Genomic DNA, 25,566 nt, shown 5'->3' with positions numbered 1-25,566 from the left:
TAATAATAAATGAACAAGCAATAAATATCGAGAATGTGAGATGAAGAGTCCTTGAAAGTGATTTGCTAGATTATGGGAACAGTTCAGTGATGGGGCCAGTGAAGTTATTGCATCTGGTTCAAGAACCTGATGGTTGTGGGGTAACAACTGTCCTTGAACCTGGTGGTAGGCTCCTGAGGCTCCTGTACCTTCCCCTGATGGCAGCAGTGAGAAGAGAGCATGGCTTGGGTGGTAATAATGAGGTTCTGCATGTCACTGAACACTGACAAATTTCTACAGACATACTGTTGGAAGTATCCTGACTGATTGTATCATGATCTAGTACAGCAATTCAAATGTGCAGGAATGTAAGAAACTGCAGAGAGTAGTAACTCAGTTCAGTGTGGTGGTACATCCCATCCACCATCATGCAATGTCTGTTGTCAAAGATCTCTACCACTTGGGCCATGCCTTCTCACGGCCACAACTGTGCAGGGGACACAGAAGCCTACCACCAGGTTCAAGAACAGCTACTTCCCTTCAACCATTCGGTTCTTGAACTAATTTGCACATCCTTAAGCACTACATCAGAATAGTATCACTATGTCCTCTTTGCACTACATTAGATTTTGCTTTTTTGTTCTAATTGTGTTCTTTTGTTGTATAATTTGTTGTAAATTTGTGTTTTTCTTGTCAGCGTCGTGTCTCTGTTGCTATTTGCTTGTGAAGCTGCTCAGGCAAGTTCTCATTGCACTAGTACGTGCTTGTACTTGTGCAGATGGCAATAACCTACTTGCTCTGTGATATCACAAAGCATTACAATGTCCACGAACCATTGCATTAGCCAGTGTATCCTCCATGAATGGTTCCACTACTGTTGGTTGTCTATAAACCATTGCCTTTTATTATGAACTGCAGGTTACCCAAGAACCACTGCTGGAGGTGGTGCATATTAATAAGCTGGTTAAATTTGTTTGTTCATGATAAGTGATGGTGGGGAAGGCACCTATTTGACTCTCCTGAGTTTTCACTGTGGTTTAATTTGTTTTAGGTGTGTGTCTTGCTTTGCTCCTCGCCCATCAGATCCCTTTGCACGTTTCTGTCAGGAGTGTGGCTCCCCTGTTCCCCCGGTGCCAGGCCGCAGGCTTCTGCCTCCCGAAGGAGCTCAGGTTGGTAACGGCTAAAACCGGAATCTACGTCAGCCAGTAGAAACACAAACATGCACTGATCAACACTCTACACGATTGCAGGATACCTCGAGTGGAGGAAGAAACATGGCTGCTAACTTAGAAACATAGAAAATAGGTGCAGGAGTAAGCCATTCGGCCCTTTGAGCCTGCACCACCATTCAGTATGATCATGGCTGATCATCCAACTCAGAACCCTGTACCTGCTTTCTCTCCATACCCCCGATCCCTTTAGCCACAAGGGCCATATCGAACTTCCTCTTAAATATAGCCAATGAACCGGCCTCAACTGTTTCCTGTGGCAGAGATTTCCACAGATTCACCACTCTCTGTGTGAAGAAGTTTTTCCTCATCTCGGTCCTAAAAGGCTTCCCCTTTATCCTTAAACTGTGACCCCTCGTTCTGGACATCCCGAACATCGGAAACAATCTTCCTGCATCTAGCCTGTACAATCTCTTCAGAATTTTATACGTTTCAATAAGATCCCCCCTCAATCTTCTAAATTCCAGTGAGTATAAGCCTAGTCGATCCAGTCTTTCTTCATATGAAAGTCCTGCCATCCCAGGAATCAATCTGGTGAACCTTCTTTGTACTCCCTCTATGGCAAGAATGTCTTTCCTCAGATTAGGGGACCAAAACTTCACACAATACTGTAGGTGCGGTCTCACCAAGGCCTTGTACAACTGCAGTAGAACCTCCCTGCTCCTGTACTCAAATCTTTTTGCTATGAATGCCAACAAACCATTTGCCTTTTTCACCGCCTGCTGTACCTGTATGCCCACCTTCAATGACTGGTGTACAATGACACCCAGGTTTCGTTGCACCTCCCCTTTTCCTAATCGGCCACCATTCAGATAATAATCTGTTTTCCTGTTCTTGCAACCAAAGTGGATAACCTCACATTTATCCACATTAAATTGCATCTGCCATGAATTTGCCCACTCACCTAACCTATCCAAGTCACCCTGCATCCTCTTAGCTTCCTCCTCACAGCTAACACCGCCGCCCAGCTTCGTGTCATTTGCAAACTTGGAGATGCTGCATTTAATTCCCTCGTCTAAATCATTAATCTATATTGTAAACAACTGGGGTCCCAGCACTGAGCCTTGCGGTACCCCACTAGTCACTGCCTGCCATTCTGAAAAGGTCCCGTTTACTCCCACTCTTTGCTTCCTGTCTGCCAACCAATTCTCTACCCACATCAATACCATACCCCCAATACCGTGTGCTTTAAGTTTGCACACTAATCTCCTGTGTGGGACCTTGTCAAAAACCTTTTGAAAATCTAAATATACCACATCCACTGGCTCTCCCCTATCCACTCTACTAGTTACATCTTCAAAAAATTCTATAAGATTCGTCAAACATGATTTTCCTTTCACAAATCCATGCTGACTTTGTCCGATGATTTCACCTCTTTCCAAATGTGCTGTTATCACATCTTTGATAACCGACTCTAGCATTTTCCCCACCACCGATGTCAGACTAACCAGTCTATAATTCCCCGGTTTTTCTCTCCCTTTTTTAAAAAGTGGGTTACATTAGCCACCCTCCAATCCTCAGGAACTAATCCAGAATCTAAGGAGTTTTGAAAAATTATCACTAATGCACCCACTATTTCTTGGGCTACTTCCTTAAGCACTCTGGGATGCAGACCATCTGGCCCTGGGGAGTTATTTGCCTTTAATCCCTTCAATTTACCTAACACCACTTCCCTACTAACTTGTGTAAATATGTTCATATAACTAATGATATGAGGGGTGATTGATAAGTTCATGGCCTAAGGTAGAAGGAGTCAATTTTAGAAAATCTAGCGCATTTATTTTTCAACATAGTCCTCTCCTACATTTACACACTTAGTCCAGTGGTCATGAAGTATATGGATCCCTTCTTTGTAGAAGTTGGGGGTCTTGGACCTCCAGAAGTGGTCCACAGCAAGGGTGATTGATAAGTTTGTGGCCTAAGGTAGGAGATGAGTTATTAACTGCAAACTTTCTGCATAATCACTCAAAGAATTGACCTGTAACGAGAGCTGTATAACTCATCTCCTTCTACCTTAGGCCACGAACTTATCAATCACCCTGCTGTGGACCACTTCTACAAAGAAGAATCTGTATACTCCACGTCCACTGGACTAAGTGTGTAAATGTAGGAGGGGACTATGTTGAAAAATAAATGCGCTAGATTTTCTAAAATTGACTCATTCTACCTTAGGCCACGAACTTAGCAATCACCCCTTGTATAATGAAGAGCAACTTTTCAGTGCTGTTGGCTGAGGGATGAATGTTAGACGTGTCTAGAACTCTTCGGTTTCTCTTTGTATTACAGTCATTTATTTTACCTCCTGTGGAAAATACAATTTCCAACAGTCAATCTTGTCCTCAGTGTTCCACCGCATTTCCAACTAGAACAAGTTTTTGGAGTGAAGCTCTAATCCTCATTCAAGGGTTTCATTCAAAATATTTTATCTAGTTGAAAGTGACGAGGGTGGCATGGTAACACTGTGGTTAGTACAAGGCTATAGCAGAGCCAGTGACCTGGTTCAATACCCGTCTCTGTCTTCCATGAAGGAATTTGTATGTTCTCCCTGTGACCACCTGAAATTCCTCCGGGTGCTCCGGTTTCCTCCCATGTTCCAACGATGTACAGAGTTAGTGGGTTAATTGGTCATGTGGGTGTAATTGGGCGGCGTGGTCTTCTTGCATCAGAAAGGCCTGTTAAGGGCTGGAAGTTCCCCTAATGTTGATTGGCTCTGGATTCCAGCTTCTTCCTCCTATAGTCAACAATCAGCTCTTTGGTTTTGCTGAGAGAGTTTGTTGTTGCGGCACCATTCAACCAGATTTTCAGTCTCCTTCCTGTATGCTGATTTGTCACCACCTTCGATTCGCAACAACAGTGGTGTCATCAGCAAACTATGGCATTGGGGGGATAATCATAAGTATAAAGAGAGTAGAGCAGGCGGGATAAGCACACAGCCCTATAGTGCAGTTGTGCTGATGGTAAGTGTGGAGGAAATGTTGCCAATCCAAAATAACAGGGTCCAGCAGTGAGGAAATCAAGGATCCAATTGCACAGGGAAGTACTGAGGCCCAGGTTTTGGAGCTTAATGGTGAGTTTTATGAGGGTGATAGTGTTGAATGCTGAGCTGTAGTCAATGAAGAGCATCCTGATGTATGCATCTTCACTGTCCAGATGTTCCAGAGCTGAGTGAAGAGCCTATGAAATAGCATCTGTTGTGATGGGGATCTGCCCCACTTTGCCTACCAAGTTATTTCTAGGCAGGACTTGATATGCTTCAATGCTTGAAGCATTTCATCATAGAGTGCTACTGGATGATAGTCATTGAGGCAGGTTACCATGTTCTTGGGATCTGGTATGACTGAAGCCTGCTTGAAACAGGTGGGTACCTCAGACTGCCTCAGACTATCAGGAAACACACCAGCCAGTTGATTAGCACGGGTTTTCAGTACTTGGTCAGGTATACTGTCTGGGCTAGATGCCTTCCATAGATTGGTCTTTCTGACAGATGCTCTCACGGCAGCCTCAGGACATTCATCTTACCAGGGAGAGGTATTTGCAGCCTTGACTCTACAACTCATGTTCTCAGTATTATTTATGTACTTATTTAACTTTATTTGTACACTTTGTTTTCTTCTGCAGTCTGGTTATTTGTCAGTCTTTGGTTGTGCGTAGCTTTTTCCTTGATTCTATTCTATTTATTTGTTTTCTTGTGACTGCCCACTAAAATGAATCTTAAGTTGGTATTTGGTAACATATACTACTTTTGATAATATATTTACTTTGAATTTTGCTTAGAACTATCTTAAAGTGGATAGATGCTCAGGACATGACTGAATGCATCCTTGGACTTTGTGGGAGCTGGAGAAGAAATTATGGAGAACCTTGCAGATTACTTCATTATGAGCCACTGATGAAATTCCCGAAGACTGGAAAGTGGCTAATGTTGTTCCATTGTTTAAGAAGGCTAGCAAGGGCAAGATAGGGAGCTACAAGCCAGTCAGCCTGGCGTCAGTAGTGGGGAAGTTACCAGAAGGTACTTTAAGGATCAGAATCTACCAGCATTTCAATAGACAGACTCTAATCTGGAGCAGTCAGTATGGTTTGTGCATGGAAAGTTGTGCTTGATGAATCTTTTAGATTTTTTTTAGAAGCAACAAAAAAACGTAGATGAGGTTAGAGCAACAGGTGCTGTGTATATGGACTTAAGCAAGTGATGCACCATCAATAACTCTCGGAGACGGGAGGCGAACGATAGGCTTTTATTAGCTGCAAGAGACCACCACACAACATTCTGGAGACTGAAGGGGGGAGCAGTGCCTCCAACCGCCTTTATACAGGGGTCTGTGGGAGGAGCCACAGGAGCAGTCAGCAGAGGGGCGTGTCCAGACAGGTATACGTAGTTTACCACAGCAAGGTCTTCAACAAGGTCCCACGTGGTAAGCTGGTCTGGAAGGTCACATCATGTGGAATCCAGGAAGAGCTAATTAGATGGATTAAAAATTGGCTGAAGTTGGACACAGAAGGTCATGGGTGAAGATTGTTTCACGGAATGGAGATTGGTGACTAGTAGCATGCTGCAGAGGTGGTGTTGGGACCCTTGTTATTCATTATTTAAAGTTTAAACTTTAAATTTATTATCAAAGTTACTATATACGACTCTGAGATTCATTTACTTGGAGGCATTCACAGTAGGACAACGAAATACAACATAATCCAGGAAAAAACTACACACGAAGACTGACAAACAAGCAATGTGCAAAAAAAGAGTAACGGTACAAATAAAAAAAAAACAAATAGTAAGCAAAGAGAACATGATTTGTTGAGTCCTTATGAGAAAGATATGGTTAAAATGAAAGAGTCCAGAAAAGATTTAAGAGTATGGTGCTAGGGTTAGGGAGACTTTGGTCAGGCTAAGTAGTTGTTCCTTGGAGTGTAGGAGAATGAAGGGGCTCCTTATAGAGGTTTATAAGATCGAGGTGCATTCGGGTGGATGGTCTTTTCTGTGAGAAGAGAATCCTAAAATAGAGCATCTGGATTTAGGGTGAGAGAAGAGAGCTTTAAAAGGGACTTGAGGGGCAATGTTTTTCTTCAGAGGGTGTTGAGTATATGGAACAAACAGCCAGAGGAAGTGTTTGAGGCAGGTAAAGTAGTGTCATTTAAGGAGCACTTAAATAGGTACATGCAGTGGCAGTGTCTATAGGAATATGGACTGAACGTAGGAAATTGGGGCTGGATGGGTAGGCACCGTGGTTGGCGTGGATTCATTGGGCTTGAAAAGCCAATATCCATGCTGCATTGCTCTATAATCAATTGTTAGCTTGACAATTTCAGTTAGCACCCTCCGATGTCTTCATCACCCATCCCCTAATTACAACTTTAGATACATTTTCTCATGCTTTCAGTTCTGATATAAGGTCTTTGATGCACAGGATCAGCTCTGTTCTCTCACTGATGCTGACCTATCAGCTGAGTATTTTATAGCAATCTTGGCTTTTTCAAGTTTACAACTTCAGGAGTATTTTTACTCAAAAAAACATGCTCAGTTCCACAATGGGGAAAATGGATTTATTGGATTAAGTTGCCCATCGTGAATAGAAGCATCTTATCAAAAGCCTGATAAAGTCTTGTGTTGATGTACAGATGGGGCTCTGTGTTGAATGCAAGACAATGATCCCATTGAATACTCCAACGTGCATTGTGTGTGAGGCTCCTGTAACACCTCAGCTGATGCCTCAGGCCAGCATCCACCTCCAGGTAAACATCTCTTGTAGTTGACAAGAAAGAAATTTTCACTCAAAACAAACTGTGCTGATGTATGTGTGGATTGCTTGAGGGCTGTTCAATCAGTATCCGAGTTTCTAGTCACAGATTGCAGAAAAAACTGCTGGGTACCAAGTTTCTGTTACATTGTAGTGCATGTTGTAATGCATCTGGTAGTAAATGGTCAGAATTATTGGAGTCATAGAACACTACAGCATAGAAAAAGGCTCTTTGGCCCATCTAGTCTGTGCCAAACTATTATTCTGCCTAGTCCCGTCGACCCACATCCAGACCATAGCCCTCCATACCCCTCCCATCCACATTCTTATCCAGACTTCTCTTAAATATTGATATCAAACCTGCATCCACCACTTCCACTGACAGCTCATTCCACACTCGCACTACCCTCTGACTGAACAAGCTCCTACTTAAATATGCCCCTTAAATATTTCACCTTTCATCATTAACTTGGGCCTCTATCTAGTATCACCCAACATCAATGGGAAAAGCCTGCTTCCATCTACCCTAGCTATACCCCTCTTAATTTTCTATACTTCTCTCAAATCTCCCCTCATTCTCCTATCCTAGGGAATAAAGCCCTAACCTATTCAACCTTTCCCTTTAACTCATGTCTCAACAACATCCTTGTAAATTTTCTCTGTAGTCATTCAATCTTATTGATATCTTTCCTGTAATTAATAAGTCACAGTTTCGAAACCTGGGATTGAACCAGAGACCTTTAGATCTTCAGTCTAATACTCTCCCAACTGAGCTATTTTGGCTGCCTAAGCATTACTCCTAAATAATGTTTGGGGGGTTGAACAGGTCTCCCTTCACGAAACAGCAGGTTTGGCCTGAAATGAAATGTACTCAGGGTAAGAAAATAGCCGTGTGCCATCATATGGTCCGTTGCCCCTCAGCACATCCTGATTATGGTGTTTATGCAGATAGAATAGTACATAGAACATAGAATAGTACAGCACATTACAGGCTCTTTGGCCCACAATGTTGTGTTGACCCTCAAACCCTGCCTCCGATATAACCCCTCACCTTAAATTCCTCCATATACCTGTCTAGTAGTCTCTTAAACTTCACTAGTGTATCTGCCTCCACCACTGACTCAGGCAGTGCATTCCACGCACCAACCACTCTGAGTGAAAAACCTTCCTCTAATATCCCCCTTGAACTTCCCTCCCCTTACCTTAAAGCTATGTCCTCTTGTACTGAGCAGTGGTGCCCTGGGGAAGAGGCATTGGCTGTCCACTATGTCTATTCCTCTTAATATCTTGTACACCTCTATCATGTCTCCTCTCATCCTCCTTCTCTCCAAAGAGCAAAGCCCTAGCTCACTTAATCTCTGATCATAATCCATACTCTCTAAACCAGGCAGCATCCTGGTAAATCTCCTCTGTACCCCTTTCCAATGCTTCCACATCCTTCCTATACTGAGGCGACCAGAACTGGACTCAGTACTCCAAGTGTAACCTAACTAGAGTTTTATAGAGCTGCATCATTACATCGCGTCTCTTAAACTCTATCTCTTGACTTATGAAAGCTAACACCCCATAAGCTTTCTTAACTACCCTATCTACCTGTGAGGCAACTTTCAGGGATCTGTGGACATGTACCCCCAGATCCCTCTGCTCCTCCACTCTACCAAGTATCCTGCTATTTACTTTGTACTCTGCATTGGAGTTTGTCCTTCCAAAGTGTACCACCTCACACTTCTCTGGGTTGAACTCTATCTGCCACTTCTCAGCCCACTTCTGCATCCTATCAATGTCTCTCTGCAATCTTTGACAATCCTCTACACTATCTACAACACCACCAACTTTTGTGTCGTCTGCAAACTTGCAAACCCACCCTTCTACCCCCACATCCAGGTCATTAATAAAAATCACAAAAAGTAGAGGTCCCAGAACAGATCCTTGTGGGACACCACTAGTCACAACCCTCCAATCTGAATGTACTCCCTCCACCACAACCCTCTGCCTTCTGCAGGCAAGCCAATTCTGAACCCACCTGGCCAAACTTCCCTGGATCCCATGCCTTCTGACTTTCTGAATAAGCCTACTGTATGGAACCTTGTCAAATGCCTTACTAAAATTCATGTAGATCACATCCACTGCACCACCCTCATCTATATGCCTGGTCACCTCCTCAAAGAACTCTACCAGGCTTGTTAGCCACGATCTGCCCTTCACAAAGCCATGCTGACTGTCCCTGGTCAGACCATGATTCTCTAAATGCCCATAGATCCTATCTCTAAGAATCTTTACCAACAGCTTTCCACCACAGACGTAAGGCTCACTGATCTATAATTACCTGGACTATCCCTACTACCTTTTTTGAACAAGGGGACAACATTCGCCTCCCTCCAATCCTCCGGTACCATTCCTGTGGACAACGAGGACATAAAAATCCTAGCCAGATGTTCAGCAATCTCTTCCCTCACCTCGTGGAGCAGCCTGGGGAATATTCCGTCAGGCCTCGGGGACTTATCCGTCCTAATGTATTTTAACAACTCCAAAACCTCCTCTCCCTTAATATCAACATGCTCCAGAACATCAACCTCACTCATATAGTCCTCACCATCATCAAGTTCCCTCTCAGTGGTGAATACCGAAGAGAAGTATTCATTGAGGACCTCGCTCACTTCCACAGCCTCCAGGCACATCTTCCCACTTTTATCTCTAATCGGTCCTACCTTCACTCCTGTCATCCTTTTGTTCTTCACATCATTGAAGACTGCCTTGGGGTTTTCCTTTACCCTACTCACCAAGGCCTTCTCATGTCTCGTTCTTGCTCTTCTCAGCCCCTTCTTAAGCTCCTTTCTTGCTACCCTATATTCCTCAATAGACCCATCTGATCCTTGCTTCCTAAACCTCACGTATGCCGCCTTCTTCCATCTGACTAGATTTTCCACCTCACTTGTCACCCATGGTTCCTTCATCCTACCATTCTTTATCTTCCTCACCAGGACAAATTTATCCCTAACATCCTGCAAGAGATCCTTAAACATCGACCACATGTCCATAGTACATTTCCCTGCAAAAACATCATCCCAATTCACACCAGCAAGTTCTAGCCTTATAGCCTCATAATTTGCCCTTCCCCAATTAAAAATTTTCCTGTCCTCTGATTTTATCCTTTTCCATGATAATGCTAAAGGTCAGGGAGCGGTGATCACTGTCCCCCAGATGCTCACTCACTGACAGATCTGTGACCTGACCTGGTTTGTTACCTAATACTAGATCTGGTATGACATTCCCCCTAGTCGGCCTGACTACATACAGTGACAGGAATCCATTCTGGACACACTTAACAATCTCTGCCCCATCTAAACCCTTGGAATTAATCAAGTGCCAATCAATATTAGGGAAGTTAAAGTCACCCATGATAACAACCCTGTTATTTTTGCACCTTTCCAAACTCTGCCTCCCAGTCTGCTCCTCGGTAGCTCTGCTGCTACCAGGGGGCATATAGAATACCCCCAGTAGAGTAACTGCTCCATTCCTGTTCCTGACTTCTACCCATACTGACTCAAAAGAGGATCCTGCTACGTTACCCACCCTTTCTGCACCTGTAATAGTATCCCTGACCAGTCATGACACCCCTCCTCCCCTTCCCCCCCTCTCTATCCCTTTTAAAGCACTGAAATCCAGGAATATTGAGAATCCATTCCTGCCCTGGTGCCAGCCAAGTCTCCGTAATGGCCACTACATCATAATTCCATGTATGTATCCAAGCTCTCAGTTCATCACTTTTGTTCCTGATGCTTCTTGCATTGAAGTACACACACTTTAGCCCTTCTACCTTACTATCTTTACACCCTTTATTCTGCTTCTCTTTCCTCAAAGCCTCTCTATATGTTAGATCTGGCTTTACTCCATGCACTTCTTTCACTGCTCCAGGTCTCATCCCCCTTGCAAATTAGTTTAAACCCTCCCGAACCATGCTAGCAAACGTACCAGCAAGGATATTGCTCCCCCTCGAGTTCAGGTGTAACCCATCCAATCCGTACAAGTCCCACCTTCCCCAGAAAAGATCCCAATGATCCAAAAATCTAAAACCCTGCCGCCTACACCAACTCCTCAGCCACGCATTCAACTGCCATCTCCTCCAATTCTTACCATCTCTATCACGTAGAACTGGCAGCAATCCTGAGAATGCCACGCTTCTGTCTAGTTCCTGAAACTCCCACTTCAGGACCTCATCCCTCTTCCTGCCTATGTCGTTGGTCCCAACATGTATCACGACTTCTGGTTGCTTTCCCTCTCGTACCAGGATGTCATGCACCCAGTCAGAGACATCCCGGACCCTGGCACCCGGGAGGCAACAAACCATGCAGGTTTCCTTCTCACGTCCACAAAATCTCCTGTCTGCCCCCCTGACTATAGAGTCTCCAATGACAACAGCTCTCCTCTTCTCCGTCCCATCCTTCTGCACCACAGGGTCAGATTCGGTGCCAGAGGCCCTGCCTGGTCGGTCGTTCTCACCAACAGCATCCAGGACGGTAAACTTATTATTCAGGGGAATGGCTACAGGGGTGCTCTGCACTACCTGTCTACTCTCCTTTGCTTACCCCCCTCGGACTGTCACCCAACGACCTGCTCCGGCAGCCTAGGTGTGACTACCTGGTGAACCTGATAGTTTCACAATGTAACAATGCTGCATGTTAAATAGGACAAGATTATCTGTCGATCTTGTGGAACGGGAAATCCAGCCAATATACAGCACTGTGTAACCTGTGAAACCAAGCTGTCGGACTCTCCTAAGGTACGTTACTGCCATTTGATTTAATAAGACTGAGAAACTTGTGACTTTCCAGCTAGCCATTGAACTGTTGGAGATACCATCTTTCCAGGGTTGAAAATTTAGATCTCTCAGGCCAAAAAGCAGATCCTAGAAGGTAACTGAGAGAAAAGCAGGGTGGTGCTCTGTGTTGTGGTAGCCTATATTCCTCTATCACTATCACCTGAGAAAGTAGATACATGGCAATTATCTCATGGCTGGTTCAACCATGGATACCTCTTGTACCTAATAAAGTGGCCAATGAGTGTATGTTCGTGGTCTTCAGCTGCTGTAGCCCATTCACCAAGGTTCGACATGTGTGCATTCACAGATGCACCTCTGCACTCCACTGTGGTTATTTGAGTTACTGTTGCCTTCCTGTCAGCTTGAACCATTCTGGCCATTCTCCTCTGACCTCTCTCATTAACAAGGCGCTTTCACCCACAGAACTGCTGCTTACTGGATTTTTATTTTGTTTTCACACCATTCTCTGTCAACACTTGAGACTGTTGTGTGTGAAAATCCCAGGAGATCAGCAGTTTCTGAGATACTCAAACCACCCCATCCACGGTCAGATTTCTTCCCCATTCTGATGTTTGGTCTGAACAACTGAACCTCCTGACCATGCCTGCATGGATTGAGTTATTGCCACGTGATTGGCTAATCAGATGCAGGTGTACCTAATGAAAGGAGCACTGTGTGTGCAATGGTTCCTCCATTTCTACCCTACAAACGGCACAATGTTGCAAACAAACTTCACTGGTATTTCAGAACATCCTGTGATTGTGAAAGGTTTTACATGAATTCAAATATTCTTGGATTTTTCACTCTAATGTAGGCCCAAGAATAATCTCAATATCTGTATCAGCGGCTCTCTGATAATGGACAGAAATGTTTGGGTTAGGCCTGAGGCCTGAAGTCACTACCAAGACATAATAACCCGGCTAACTGTTCATACCTGCCATTTGGTGAGGTCTGCAGCTCAAACAGGCCTTAAGCAATGGATTCTGAAGTCAAAGATATCAGAAACTGTTCTGATTTAAAGTAGTAAAAGAATAAATTTAATTACAAAAACCTAAAAATTATACCAAATTATTAAGCTAATATGCCATTTGCCTTCATGATTAGCTTTTGATTAGCAAGCTTAATGTAAAGGAACCCTTGGGAACCAGTTAACATAATATGATAAAATTCATTCTGAAGTTTGAGAGGGAGAAGCTAACATCAGATATATCAGTATTAAAGTATTACAAAGGGAATTACTGAGGCACAAGAGAGGAGCTGACCAAAGATGATTGCAAGGGAACACTGGCAGGGATGATGGCGGAGCAGCGATGTCTGGGAGCAATTCAGAAGGCGCAAGATGGTTACATCCCAAAAAAGTACTCTATAGGCGGGATGACGCAACCATGGCTGACAAGGGAAGTCAAAGCCAACATAAAAGCCAAAGAAAGGGCATATAATACAGCAAAAATTAGTGGGAAATTAGAGGTTTGGGAAACTTTTAAAAACCAACAGAAGGCAACCAAAAAAATGTCTGGGGGGAGGAGTTGAAATATGAAGTTAAGCTAGCCAATAATATTAAAGAGGATACTAAAAATTTCTTCAGATATATAGAGAGTGAAAGAGGGGTGAGAGAAGATATTGGACTGCTGAAAATGATGCTGGAGAGGTAGTAGGGTGAGACAAGGAAATGGTGTATATTGTGGAAGGCACTGGCAGTATACCAGAAGTTCGAGAGTGCCGCGGGGCAGAAGTGAGTGCAATGGCCATTACTTGGGGAAACTGAAAGGTTGGAAGATAGATAAGTCATCTGGACTTAGATGGTCTACACACCAGGGTACTGAAAGAGGTGACTGAAGGTATTGTGGGGTTATTTTAATGATCTTTCAATTGAAACCTTTTGAATGTTGAAAGGCCTCAGAATGGATGTGGAGAGGATGTTTGTTATACTGGGGGAGTCTAGGACCAGAGGACACAGCCTCAGAATAGACGGATGTCCATTTAGAACAGCGGTGAGGAGGAATTTCTTTAGCCAGAGAGTGGTGAAATCTGTGGAATTCATTTCTGGAGGTGGCTGTGGAGGCCAAGTCATTGGGTATATTTAAGCCAGAGGCCGATTGATTCTTGATTAGCCAGGACATTAAGGGTTATTGGAAGAAGGCAGGCATTTGGAGCTGTACGGAAATGGATCAGCAATGATGAAATAGCAGAGTAGACTAGATGGGCCAAATGGCCTAATTCTGCTCCTATATCTTATGGTCTTATGGCTTTGGTAATTCTATGCAAATGAGCTCAGTGGTGACGAGGCTGCTGGTGCTGGAATCTGGAACAATACGAAAACTGCTAAAGGAACTCAGTGGGTCAGGTGTCATCTGCAGAGTGAAATGAAGAGTCCATTTGAAGGGTCTTAAGTCGAAATGTTGATTGTCCTTTTTACAGAAGTTTTATTAGGTTTTAATGATACGGGATTATTTATAAATTGCCTGTCTCACTCTCAGAACTTTGATCTGTACCTGAAAGTACAAATAGATAAAAATCTAAATTAAAACCTAAATGTCCATGCCAAATTTTGCCATCAAAATTATTTTAAAAAAAAGTAAATTATACCAAGCCTTGTTGTGTAGTTGTTTAGCAAGGTTTGCTGTTATTTGAGTCTTATTATTTATATGCATATAAACATCTTAATTTCAAAAATATATCATGACCTGTCTTGTTTCACATTCAGCAATGCAAACTAAATTGGATTCACTGGTAGAAATGAGCAATCTCCCAAGGGTGGAACAGTGATACAAAGCCTTAAAGAACAGGTTTATGATTTGCTGATGGTCAGAAAAGTCATATCATTAAGACAGAGCAAAGATTGCATTCCTCTATTCTCAACCTGCTCTGGGCATGTTTGAAATTTATTTTGGGTGTCAGAGTGGAAGAGTTCCAGTTCCACCCACTGAAATACCTCCCTTTTGTAAGTATGAACTCAAATGGCACTTGAAAATAAATCGTATTGCTTGAAGGGAGACAAATATAGAAGAGAGGAGTCATTCAGCACCATAACTCTGCTGCAATTTATGTCCAGTTATATACCTCAATTTAATTTACCCTTGATACTCCTTGTCTTTCAAAATTCTTAAAATTTCTATCACAAAAGCTCCAATTATCCTTGAATTTTTCAACTTTGTTTCTCCAATTTTCATGATTATTTAATGATCTGAGTCACTGAATATTTTCAGCATTTTGTGATTTTATTTCAGCATTGCAACTCCTGTGTTTTTTTTTGCTTTTGGATGCCTGATTTTATGTCCACTTTCTCCCGTCAAAAGGAACAGTTTCACTATGTTAGCGGCATTCAATCTTTTCTATATTAATTGCAATCACTCCTAGGTTTTCTAAACCTGCAAAATTACAAGCCCTTCCTTATGCCTCAATAATATGGATGTGAAATTATACATTCATTGTTCTACATAGTGATAAAAACAAGGTGCAATTTTTTTTCTGTGCTGCATTAAAATTGTTGCTAAATTTGATAACAATTATTTTTCTTCTCCTTCCAAATTAGCCACTTCTTAGTGGAGATCATGCTGTACCATTACCAAGTCAAGAAGGCAAGTTATTATCTTGTTCCAAATGCAGTCGGGTTAACAATACTGACGCTCGATTCTGTGACTGGTGTGGAGCCAAGGTAGGAATAAAAATAGTGAAGCAATCTGCTTGGTTAGATTTTACACTGCCACAAAATGGTGCCCTAAAGCTTGCTGAATTTTGGTCCCATATCTCCTGTAAACTTTTGCAGTCCTAAAATCCTGGAAGAAAACTTGAATGACACAAAATCCTGGAAGAACTCTGCAGGTCAGGCAGCATCTGTGGAGGGGAATGAACAGTTTCAGGCCGAGACCCTTCGTCACGATATAACCATATAATATATTAACAATTACAGCACGGAAACAGGCCATCTCGGCCCTGCTAGTCCGTGCCGAACGCTTACTCTCACCTAGTCCCACTGACCCGCACTCAGCCCATAACCCTCCATTCCTTTCCTGTCCATATACCTATCCAATTTTACTTTAAATGACAATACCAAACCTGCCTCTACCACTTCTACTGGAAGCTCATTCCACACAGCTACCACTCTCTGAGTAAAGAAATTCCCCCTCGTGTTACCCTTAAACTTTTGCCCCCAACTCTCAACTCATGTCCTCTTGTTTGAATCTCCCCTACTCTCAATGGAAAAAGCCTATCCATGCCAACTCTATCTATCCCCCTCATAATTTTAAATACCTCTATCAAGTCCCCCCTCAACCTTCTATGCTCCAAAGAATAAAGAACTAACTTGTTCAACCTTTCCCTGTAACTTAGGTGCTGAAACCCAGGTAACATTCTAGTAAATCTTCTCTGTACTCTCTCTATTTTATTGCTATCTTTCCTACAATTCGGTGACCAGAACTGTACACAATACTCCAAATTTGGCCTCACCAATGCCTTGTACAATTTTAACATTACATCCCAACTCCTATACTCAGTGCTCTGATTTATAAAGGCCAACCTACCAAAAACTTTCTTCACCACCCTATCCACATGAGATTCCACCTTCAGGGAACTATGCACCATTATTCCTAGATCACTCTGTTCTACTGCATTCTTCAATGCCCTACCATTTACCATGTATGTCCTATTTGGATTATTCCTACCAAAATGTAGCACCTCACACTTATCAGCATTAAACTCCATCTGCCATCGTTCAGCCCACTCTTCTAACTGGCCTAAATCTCTCTACAAGCTTTGAAAACCTACTTCATTATCCACAATGCCACCTACCTTAGTATCATCTGCATACTTACTAATCCAATTTACTACCCCATCATCCAGATCATTAATGTATATGACAAACAACATTGGACCCAGTACAGATCCCTGAGGCACACCACTAGTCACTGGCCTCCAACCTGACAAACAGTTATCCACCACTGCTCTCTGGCATCTCCCATCCAGCCACTGTTGAATCCATTTTACTACTTCAGTATTAATACTTAACGATTGAACCTTCCTAACTAACCTTCCGTGTGGAACCTTGTCAAAGGCCTTACTGAAGTCCATATAGACAACATCCACTGCTTTACCCTCGTCAACTTTCCTCGTAACCTCTTCAAAAAATTCAATAAGATTTGTCAAACATGACCTTCCACACACAAATCCATGTTGACTGTTCCTAATCAGACCCTGTCTATCCAGATAATTATATGCGCCATCTCTAAGAATACTTTCCATTAATTTACCCACCACTGACGTCAAACTGACAGGCCTATAATTGCTAGGTTTACTCTTAGAACCCTTTTTAAACAACGGAACCACATGAACAATATGCCAATCCTCCGGCACCATCCCCGTTTCTAATGACATTTGAAATATTTCTGTCAGAGCCCCTGCTATTTCTACATTAACTTCCCTCAAGGTCCTAGGGAATATCCTGTCAGGACCCAGAGATTTATCCACTTTTATATTCTTTAAAAGCGCCAGTACTTCCTCATCTTTAATCGTCATAGTTTCCATAACTTCCCTACTTGTTTCCTTTACCTTACACAATTCAATATCCTTCTCCTTAGTGAATACCAAAGAAAAGAAGTTGTTCAAAATCTCCCCCATCTCTTTCTGCTCCACACATAGCTGTCCACTCTGATTCTCTAAGGGACCAATTTTATCCCTCACTATCCTTTTGCTATTAATATAACTGTAGAAACCCTTCGGATTTATTTTCACCTTACTTGCCAAAACAACCTCGTATCTTCTTTTAGCTTTTCTAATTTCTTTCTTAAGGTTCTTCTTATATTCTTTATATTCCTCGAGCACCTCATTTACTCCATGCTGCCTATACTTATTGTAGATATCTCTCTTTTTCCTAACCAAGGTTTCCAATATCCCTTGAAAACCATGGCTCTCTCAAACTTCTAATCTTTCCTTTCAACCTAACAGGAACATAAAGATTCTGTACCCTCAAAATTTCACCTTTAAATGATCGCCATTTCTCTATTACATCCTTCCCATAAAACAAATTGTCCCAATCCACTCCTTCTAAATCCTTTTGTATCTCCTCAAAGTTAGCCTTTCTCCGATCAAAAATCTCAACCTTGGGTCCAGTCCTATCCTTCTCCATAATTATATTGAGACTAATGGTATTGTGATCACTGGACCCGAAGTGCTCCCCAACACTTACCTTCATCACCTGAACTATTTCATTCCCTAACAGAAGATCCAACACTGTCCCTTCTCTAGTCGGTACCTCTATGTATTGCTGCAAAAAACTATCCTGCATACATTTTACAAACTCCAAACCATCCATCCCTTTTACAGTATGGGCTTCCTAGTCTATGTGTGGAAAATTAAAATCTCCCACAATCACAACCCTGTGCTTACTACAAATATCTGCTATCTCCTTGCAAATTTGCTGCTCCAATTCTTGCTCCCCATTTGGTGGTCTATAATACACCCCTATAAGTGTTACTACACCTTTCCCATTCCTCAATTTCACCCAAATAGCCTCCCTAGTCCCTAGACGACCCCTCTAATCTATCTTGCCAGAGCATCGCTGTAATATTTTCTCTGACAAACAACGCAACACCTCCCCCTCTTGTCCATCCGATACTATCACACCTGAAGCAACGAAATCCAGGAATATTTAGTTGCCAATCACACCCCTCCTGTATCCATGTTTCACTAATAGCTACAACGTCATATTTCCAGGTATCAATCCATGCTCTAAGCCAGTGGTTCCCAACCTTTTTTTGGCCATGCCCCACCTAATCACCTCTAAAATCCTGATGCCCCCTGTGGTGATATATAATTCTTATTATTCAAAAAGTGAACTCCTATTCACCTGGAGGAAGCCTAAAAGACCATTAACTTGGTTTAAACAAGCTTCCAAAGAACATGGCATTCATGAAAGAGAAAAATAAAAGAACCAAAGGACTGTTAAAGTTCTGAGGAAGAAATTACTAAGAAATTGTAAAAAAAAGAACATTAAGTGATATTAAAATAATAATAATAATAAATAAATAAAACAATGCTGATTCGTTTCTACAGCATACAAAGACAGATACACCATTTAAAAGAGATGACGCAATGTACACACCTTCACACCACCAAGATCCGAAAGCTACTGCAAAAAGCAGCATTGGCGCGACCTCGTATGAGTTTCTTACGCGTTTGGACTTGTTCATTCGTTCCTTCCTACATCAGTCAATTCATTAATTTAATTATGAAAGCCATTTGATGGTTGTAATGATGGTGATACACTATATATACAGTACATACGCAATTACACATGTACATACACACAAGTATTTTTATGTATGCATACTGTATATACACATATGTATTAACTCGCACACACACTCATACTCACACAGACTTACTAGAAAAAATTCACTGTTAACTCATTCTCAAATTGCCCCCCTTAAAAATCAAATTACCCCCCTGTGGGGCGTACGCCCCACGTTGGGAACCACTGCTGTAAGCTCATTCACCTTTCTTACAATGCTCCTAGCATTAAAATAAATGCATTTAAGAAATTCTCCACCTCTTCCTCTCTGTTTATCTCTAACAGTACAAAGAGCTTTACTGTCTTTTTCTTCCTTCTTCCATACATCTGTTCCTACACTCTGGTTCCCCTCCCCTCTCGTATCTAGTTTAAATCCACTGGATCCTCTCTAGCAAACCTACCTGCAAGAATATTTGTCCCCCTCCAGTTCAGATGTATACCGTCCCGCCGGAACAGGTCCCACCTTCCCTGGAAAACTGCCCAATTATCTATAAATCTGAAGCCCTCCCTCCTGCACCATGTCTTCAGCCACGTGTTGATCTGCACTATCTTACTATTTCTAACCCACCTGCAATTCTGAGATTGCTATCCTGGAGGTCCTGTCCTTTAACTTGGCACCTAGCTCTCTAAACTCACCTTTCAGGACCTCTTCACTCTTCCTACCCACGTCATTGGTCCCTACATGGACCACAACATCCGGCTGCTCACCCTCCCTCTTGAGAATACTGAGAACTCGATCCGAAATATCGCGGACCCTGGCACCAGGGAGGCAACAGACCATCCAGGATTTTCGATCTCTTCCACAGAACCTCCTATCTGTCCCCCTAACTATCGAATTCTAACTATCTAATATCTACTATCCCTCATCTCTACTGCTCTCCTCTTTTCTCCCCCGTCCCTTCTGAGCTGTGGGTCCAGTCTCGGTGCCAGAGATGCAACCACTGCAACTTGTCCCTGGTAGGTCGTCCCCACCAATGGTATCCAGAACGGTATGCTTATTGTTGATGGGAACGGCCACAGGGGTGCTCTGCTCTTCCTGTCTAATCCCCTTCCCTCTCCTGACAGTCACCCAGCTACCTGTCTCCTGACTCCTAGGGGTGACTATCTCCCTGAAACTCCTGTCTATTTCTGCCTCTGCCTCCCGAAAGATCCAAAGTTCATCCAGCTCCAGCTCCAGTTCCCTAACTCGGTTTGTCAGGAGCTGCAGCTGGATGCACCTTTTGCAGGTGTAGTCATCAGGGACAACTGTGCTCGCCCTGACTTCCCACATACTGCAAACGGAGCACTCAACTGCCCTAACTGCTGCCTCCATTACCTATTCCTAATCTAATTAGATTAATTAAAGGAGCTTACCCGGCCTTACCTCACCTGGAGTGAAGCTCGTACTCAGCCTCTGCTCGCTTTTTAAATTCCCCCGCTGATCTCAGAGGCCGACTTTCACGCTCCTGCGCAGTCTAGCCTCTTTACCCTGATCAGTTTAAAAAAAAGCTTGTCTCCGAGCTTCTTTTACCTCTTCCCTCTCCGCCTCTTGCTGCGATTTAAATAACAGTTGAAAACTTTTTTTTTGATGAAGGGTCTCAGCTCAGAACCTGCTAAACTTCCAGCACAAAGAAATCTGCAAAGGCTGGAAATCCAAGGCAACACACACAAAATGCTGGTGGAACACAGCAGGCCAGGCAGCATCTATAGGAAGAAGCACAGTCATCGTTTCAGGCTGAGACCCTTCGTCAGGACTAACTGAAAGAAAAGATAGTAAGAGATTTGAAAGTAAGAGGGGGAGGGGGAAATCTGAAATGATAGGAGAAGACCGGAAAGGGTGGGGTGAAGCTAAGAGCTGGAAAGATGATTGGTGAAAGTGATACCGAGCTGGAGAAGGGAAAGGATCATGGGACCGGAGGCCTCGGGAGAAAGAAAGGGGGAGGGGGGAGCACCAGAGGGAGATGGAGAACAGGCAGAGTGATGGGCAGAGAGAGAAAAAAAGAGGGAAGGGGAAATAAATAAATCATGGATGGGGTAAGAAGGGGAGGAGGGCATTAACATAAGTTAGAGAAATCGATGTTCATGCCATCAGGTTGGAGGCTACCCAGACAGAATATAAGGTGTTGTTCTTCCAACCTGAGCGTGGCTTCATCTTGACAGTAGAGGAGGGCATGGATAGATGTATCAGAATGGGAATGGGACGTATGCTCCTCCAGCATTTTGTGTGTGTTGCACTGGATTTCCAGCACTGTGAGGATTATGTTTTTTTTTGATTTCTCAAGAGCCTTCAATACCACACAACTCTCATTACTGAGGGAAAGGATCCATTCAATGCAGGTTGTCACTTCCATTGTATTCTGGATAATGGACTACCTGACTAGCATACCACAGTTTGTGCAGCTTCAGAGCTGTGTGTCACACATGGCTATAAGTGGCCCCACAGGGTAGTGTATTGACTGCCTTCCTGTTTACCCTGTATACTTCAGACTGTAGATACAACACTGAGTCATGTCATCTGCAGAAATTCTCTGATGACAGCAATAGTTGGGTGTATAAAGGGAGGATGGGAGGATGAATACAGGGCCCTGGTGGAGGACATTGTCAAATGGTGCAAGCTGAATCATCTCCAGCTCAACGTCTGTAAGATAAAAGAGATGGTGGTGGACTTTAGGGAGACCAAGCCTGCATTTCCCCCTGTTATGAGAATGTGGATGTGGTAAGGACCTCCAAGTACCTGGGGGTGCACCTGAATGACAGGCTTGAGTGGAGCACCAACACAGAGGCTGTGTACAAAAAGGGCCAGAGCTGCCTCTACTTCCTGAGGAGACAGAGGTCCTTTGGAGTAAGCAGGCCTCTCCTTTACATGTTCTACCAATCTGCTGTCACCAATACAATCTCCTATATAGTGGTGTGCCGGGGAAATGGCATCAACACGGGTGATGCCAACAGGCTCAATAAACTGATTAGAAAGGCCGGCTCTGTTATAGGAGTCAAACTGGACACACTGGAGGCTGTGGTAGGGCAAAGGACCCTATGGAAAATCCCGGAAATTCTGGACAATGTTTCTCACCCTCTACATACCACCTTGGCTAAACAGAGGAGCACTTTTAGTAATATACTAATACAACTACACTCCTCCAAAGAGTGCTCTATGAGGTCGTTCTTGCCCTCGGCCATTAGGCTCTATAATGAGTCAACCTATAGCTGGGGAAGTGATGACCCCCTCCTGTTAGACTGTTTGAAGTAACTTATTTTTTATTCTTTCTTACTTCTAATATTTGTATGTTGTATATATCTGTGTATTTGTAATGCTACAGTGACTAATTTCTTCTGTGATCAATAAAGTATCTATCTATTTCTTGTGTGTATATCTAGTGTTCAAGAAATACTGAATGCCTGAAGCTCTAGATCCTGAGCACCTCTCCGATTTCCTTTATTCCATGCCCTAACCTGATCTTGATCTAAACTCCTCCCACCTCAGTCTCTCTGCCTTTAAGCTGCCTGTTACAACTTACCTCTTTGCTTTTGGGAACCTGTCCTATTTCCAGCATTTCTACATCAGCAGCAGATTTTCTCTGCTAATCCTCCTGTGAAGCATCTTGGGATTTTTACATGCGAGTTATGATCTAAAGAACTGGTAACAGAATCGAACAGATATCCTAAGCAAGAGAAGGGAAAGCTAGGATGGGAGTCGAGGTGTATATGCGTCTGTAAGTTAGTATATCTTGTTCTGGCCACAACGAATTCAGGTTGCCCACCTGGTTGTCCTTAACTCTGGTAAATTGTTGATATGAACCCTGATTGGCTGGAAGCCAGGCTTTCTGTCAGTCAGGTGGTCTGACATAGCAGTGATGTGTTTTAAAAATCCATCCTGTGAGCTCCCATTAGTGCAACTCAAGGGTTTGCTTGAAGCAAGCAAAGATCTCCTATAAAGAGTGGTATGCATGTAAAATGAGCTGCCAGAAATACTGGCTGAGGCGGGCATATTTAAAAGACATCTAGATAAGTGCATGGAAAGGAGAGGTGTAGAGGGCTGTGAGCCAAATGCAGTTAGATGAGATGTGCTCACTGGGCAACAGTCAGCATGGGAGAGTCGTGCTGAAGGGCCTTTTTTTCATGCTGTATAATACTATGTCTTTAGAGATATATATAAATATGAGAGAGAGTGTGTTGAGTTTGTCAATATGAGTTGGAGAACAAGTTTGTAAATCTGGCAAGAGCAAAGGATGTTGGGAATGGTGAGGGTGGAGCGCTGTGGGGAGGGGTGTGGGCCAGGTGGCAGGGATGGAGTGCCAGGAGCAGAGGGTCTGAATACAGATGTACCCAGACCTGAGAATCAAAGGGGTAGTATGAAATCAGCATATGGCAATTCCCCTTCAAGTTGAATGTCATCCTAACTTGGAGATGTACCATCATTAGTGTCTAAATACTGGAACTTCTTACCCAAAAATACTGTGGAATAAGGAATCGCCACCACCTTCTCAGGATTTTTAGGGCCTTGACAGCAGCAGCTAGATCTCAAAACCAAGCATAAATCATCCCCTGATAGCTAGTAACGTGGTAGTCCCGCCCAGAAATGTGACAGTGCTAAAGATCAGTCTAATTGTTTTATTGGTTCAGTTTCTGGATAGTGCCCAGGATCCATTTTGTGTGTTATTATAAGTCAACATTGCAGCTCATTTTGCATTCCTGTTTTCCTGTTCTAACAAGTTAATACTTTGTTCAGAGTGGCACGATCAAGATGTTCTGTTGAAATGCTATTTAAAATTGCATCACTTATTGATTTACATAACCCAGAGCCTATACCTCAGCAGGTTAGCTAGTATAAATTTAGAAAGCAGAAGTGTTATATTTCCACATGGATCCCTCATTCAACATACACTCAGTGGCCACTTTACTAGATACCTCTGTTCCTAATAAAGTGGCCACTAAGTGTATGCTTGTGAACTTCTGCTACTGTAGCCCGTCCACTTCAAGGTCCAATGTGTGGAGCATTCAGAGATGCTCCTCTGCACACCACTGTTGTAACGCATGGTTATTTGAGTGACTGTCACCTTCCTGTCAGCTTGAACTAGCATGGCCGTTATCTTCTGACCACTCTCATTAACAAGGCCTTCTTGCCCACAGAATTGCTGCTCACTAGATGTGTTTTGTTTTTCGCACCATTCTCTGAAAAACTCCAGAGACTGTTGTGCGTGAAAATCCCAGGGGTTAGCAATTTCTGCTACACTCAAACCATGCCACCTGGCATCATTCCATGGTCAAAGTCACATTTTTCCTCATTCTGATGAATGGGTGTGTACCCAGATGATGTACCGCCTGATACTAAAGACCTGTGCCAATCAACTGGCTGGAGATTTCACTGATATCTTTAACCTCTTGCTTCTGCAGTCTGAGATACCCAACTGCTTCAGTTATATTAGTGGCTAAGAGGAATATGGTAACCTGCCTCAATGACTATTGTCCGGTAGCACGTACATCCACTGTGATAAAGTGCATTAAAAGGTTGCTGATGAAGCATATCAGCTCTTGTCTAAGAAGTGACTTGGATGCACTCCAGTTGGCCTACCATCACAACAGGTCAACAGCAGATGCCATTTCATTGATTCTTCACTCAACCCTGGAACATCTGGACAGTGAGGCTGCATCTCAGCATTCAGTGCTATCATCCCCTCAAAACTATTCAATAAACTTCAAGATTTGGCCTCAATACCTCCTCCTGCAGCTGGATCCTTGCAGACTCCAGTCAGTTTACATTGGCAACAACACCTCCTCCACAGTCGCCATCAGGACAAGAGCACCACAAAGCTGTGTGCTTAGCTCCCTGTTCTACTCGCTTTATACTTATGACTGTGTGGCTAAGCACATCTCCAATGTCATATTTAAGTATGCTGATGACACCACTGTCATTAGCCAAATCAAAGGTGGTGACAAATCAGTATAACGGAGGGAGATTGAAAATCTGACTGAGTGGTGCCACGACAACTTCTCACTCAATGTCAGCAAGACCAAAGAGCTGATTATTGCATTCAGGAGGAGGAAACTGGAAGTTCATGAGCCTGCCCTCATTAGGGGATCAGAGGAGGAGAGGGTCAGCAACTTTAAATTCCTCAGTGTCATCATTTCAGAGAATCTGTCCTGGGTCCAACACTTAAGTGCCATTACAAAGCAAGCACAGTGGTGCTTCAACTTTCTTAGAAGTTTAGGAAGATTCAGCATGTCATCTAAAACTTTGACAAACCTCCATAGATGTACAATGTAGAGTGTATTGACCAGTTGCATCACAGCCTAGTATGAAACACCAATGCCCTTGAATGGAAAAGCCTACATAAAGTAGTGGGTACAGCTCAGTCCATCACAGGTAAAGTTCTCCCCACCATTGAGCTCATTTATATAGAATGCTGTAGCAGGAAAATAGAATAAAAATATATTTTTAAAAAAGGAAAACAGTATTCATCAAGGACCCACCATCCAGGCCATGCTGTCTTGCTGGACCAGGAAGGAGGTCCAGAAGCCTTGGGACCCACACCATCAGGT

At 43.1% G+C, this 25,566-nt stretch overlaps 1 protein-coding gene across 4 annotated transcripts in view; it reads left to right on the top strand.

Annotated features, from left to right (window-relative positions):
• dzank1 (double zinc ribbon and ankyrin repeat domains 1) overlaps positions 1 to 25,566 on the top strand; it is a 137,343-nt gene that overhangs the window by 29,622 nt on the left and 82,155 nt on the right. For all 4 annotated transcript variants that reach the window (XM_073051554.1, XM_073051553.1, XM_073051552.1 and 1 more), the window contains exons 8-11: positions 1,031 to 1,148; positions 6,828 to 6,941; positions 11,634 to 11,726; positions 15,298 to 15,420. In XM_073051554.1, coding sequence (XP_072907655.1) covers positions 1,031 to 1,148; positions 6,828 to 6,941; positions 11,634 to 11,726; positions 15,298 to 15,420 — 448 coding nt within the window. The remainder of the gene's footprint in view (positions 1 to 1,030; positions 1,149 to 6,827; positions 6,942 to 11,633; positions 11,727 to 15,297; positions 15,421 to 25,566) is intronic.

Source organism: Hemitrygon akajei, chromosome 7, assembly GCF_048418815.1.
Source record: "Hemitrygon akajei chromosome 7, sHemAka1.3, whole genome shotgun sequence".
NCBI classification, from domain to species: Eukaryota; Metazoa; Chordata; class Chondrichthyes; order Myliobatiformes; family Dasyatidae; genus Hemitrygon; species Hemitrygon akajei.
This window is presented reverse-complemented; position numbering and strand designations above follow the sequence as displayed.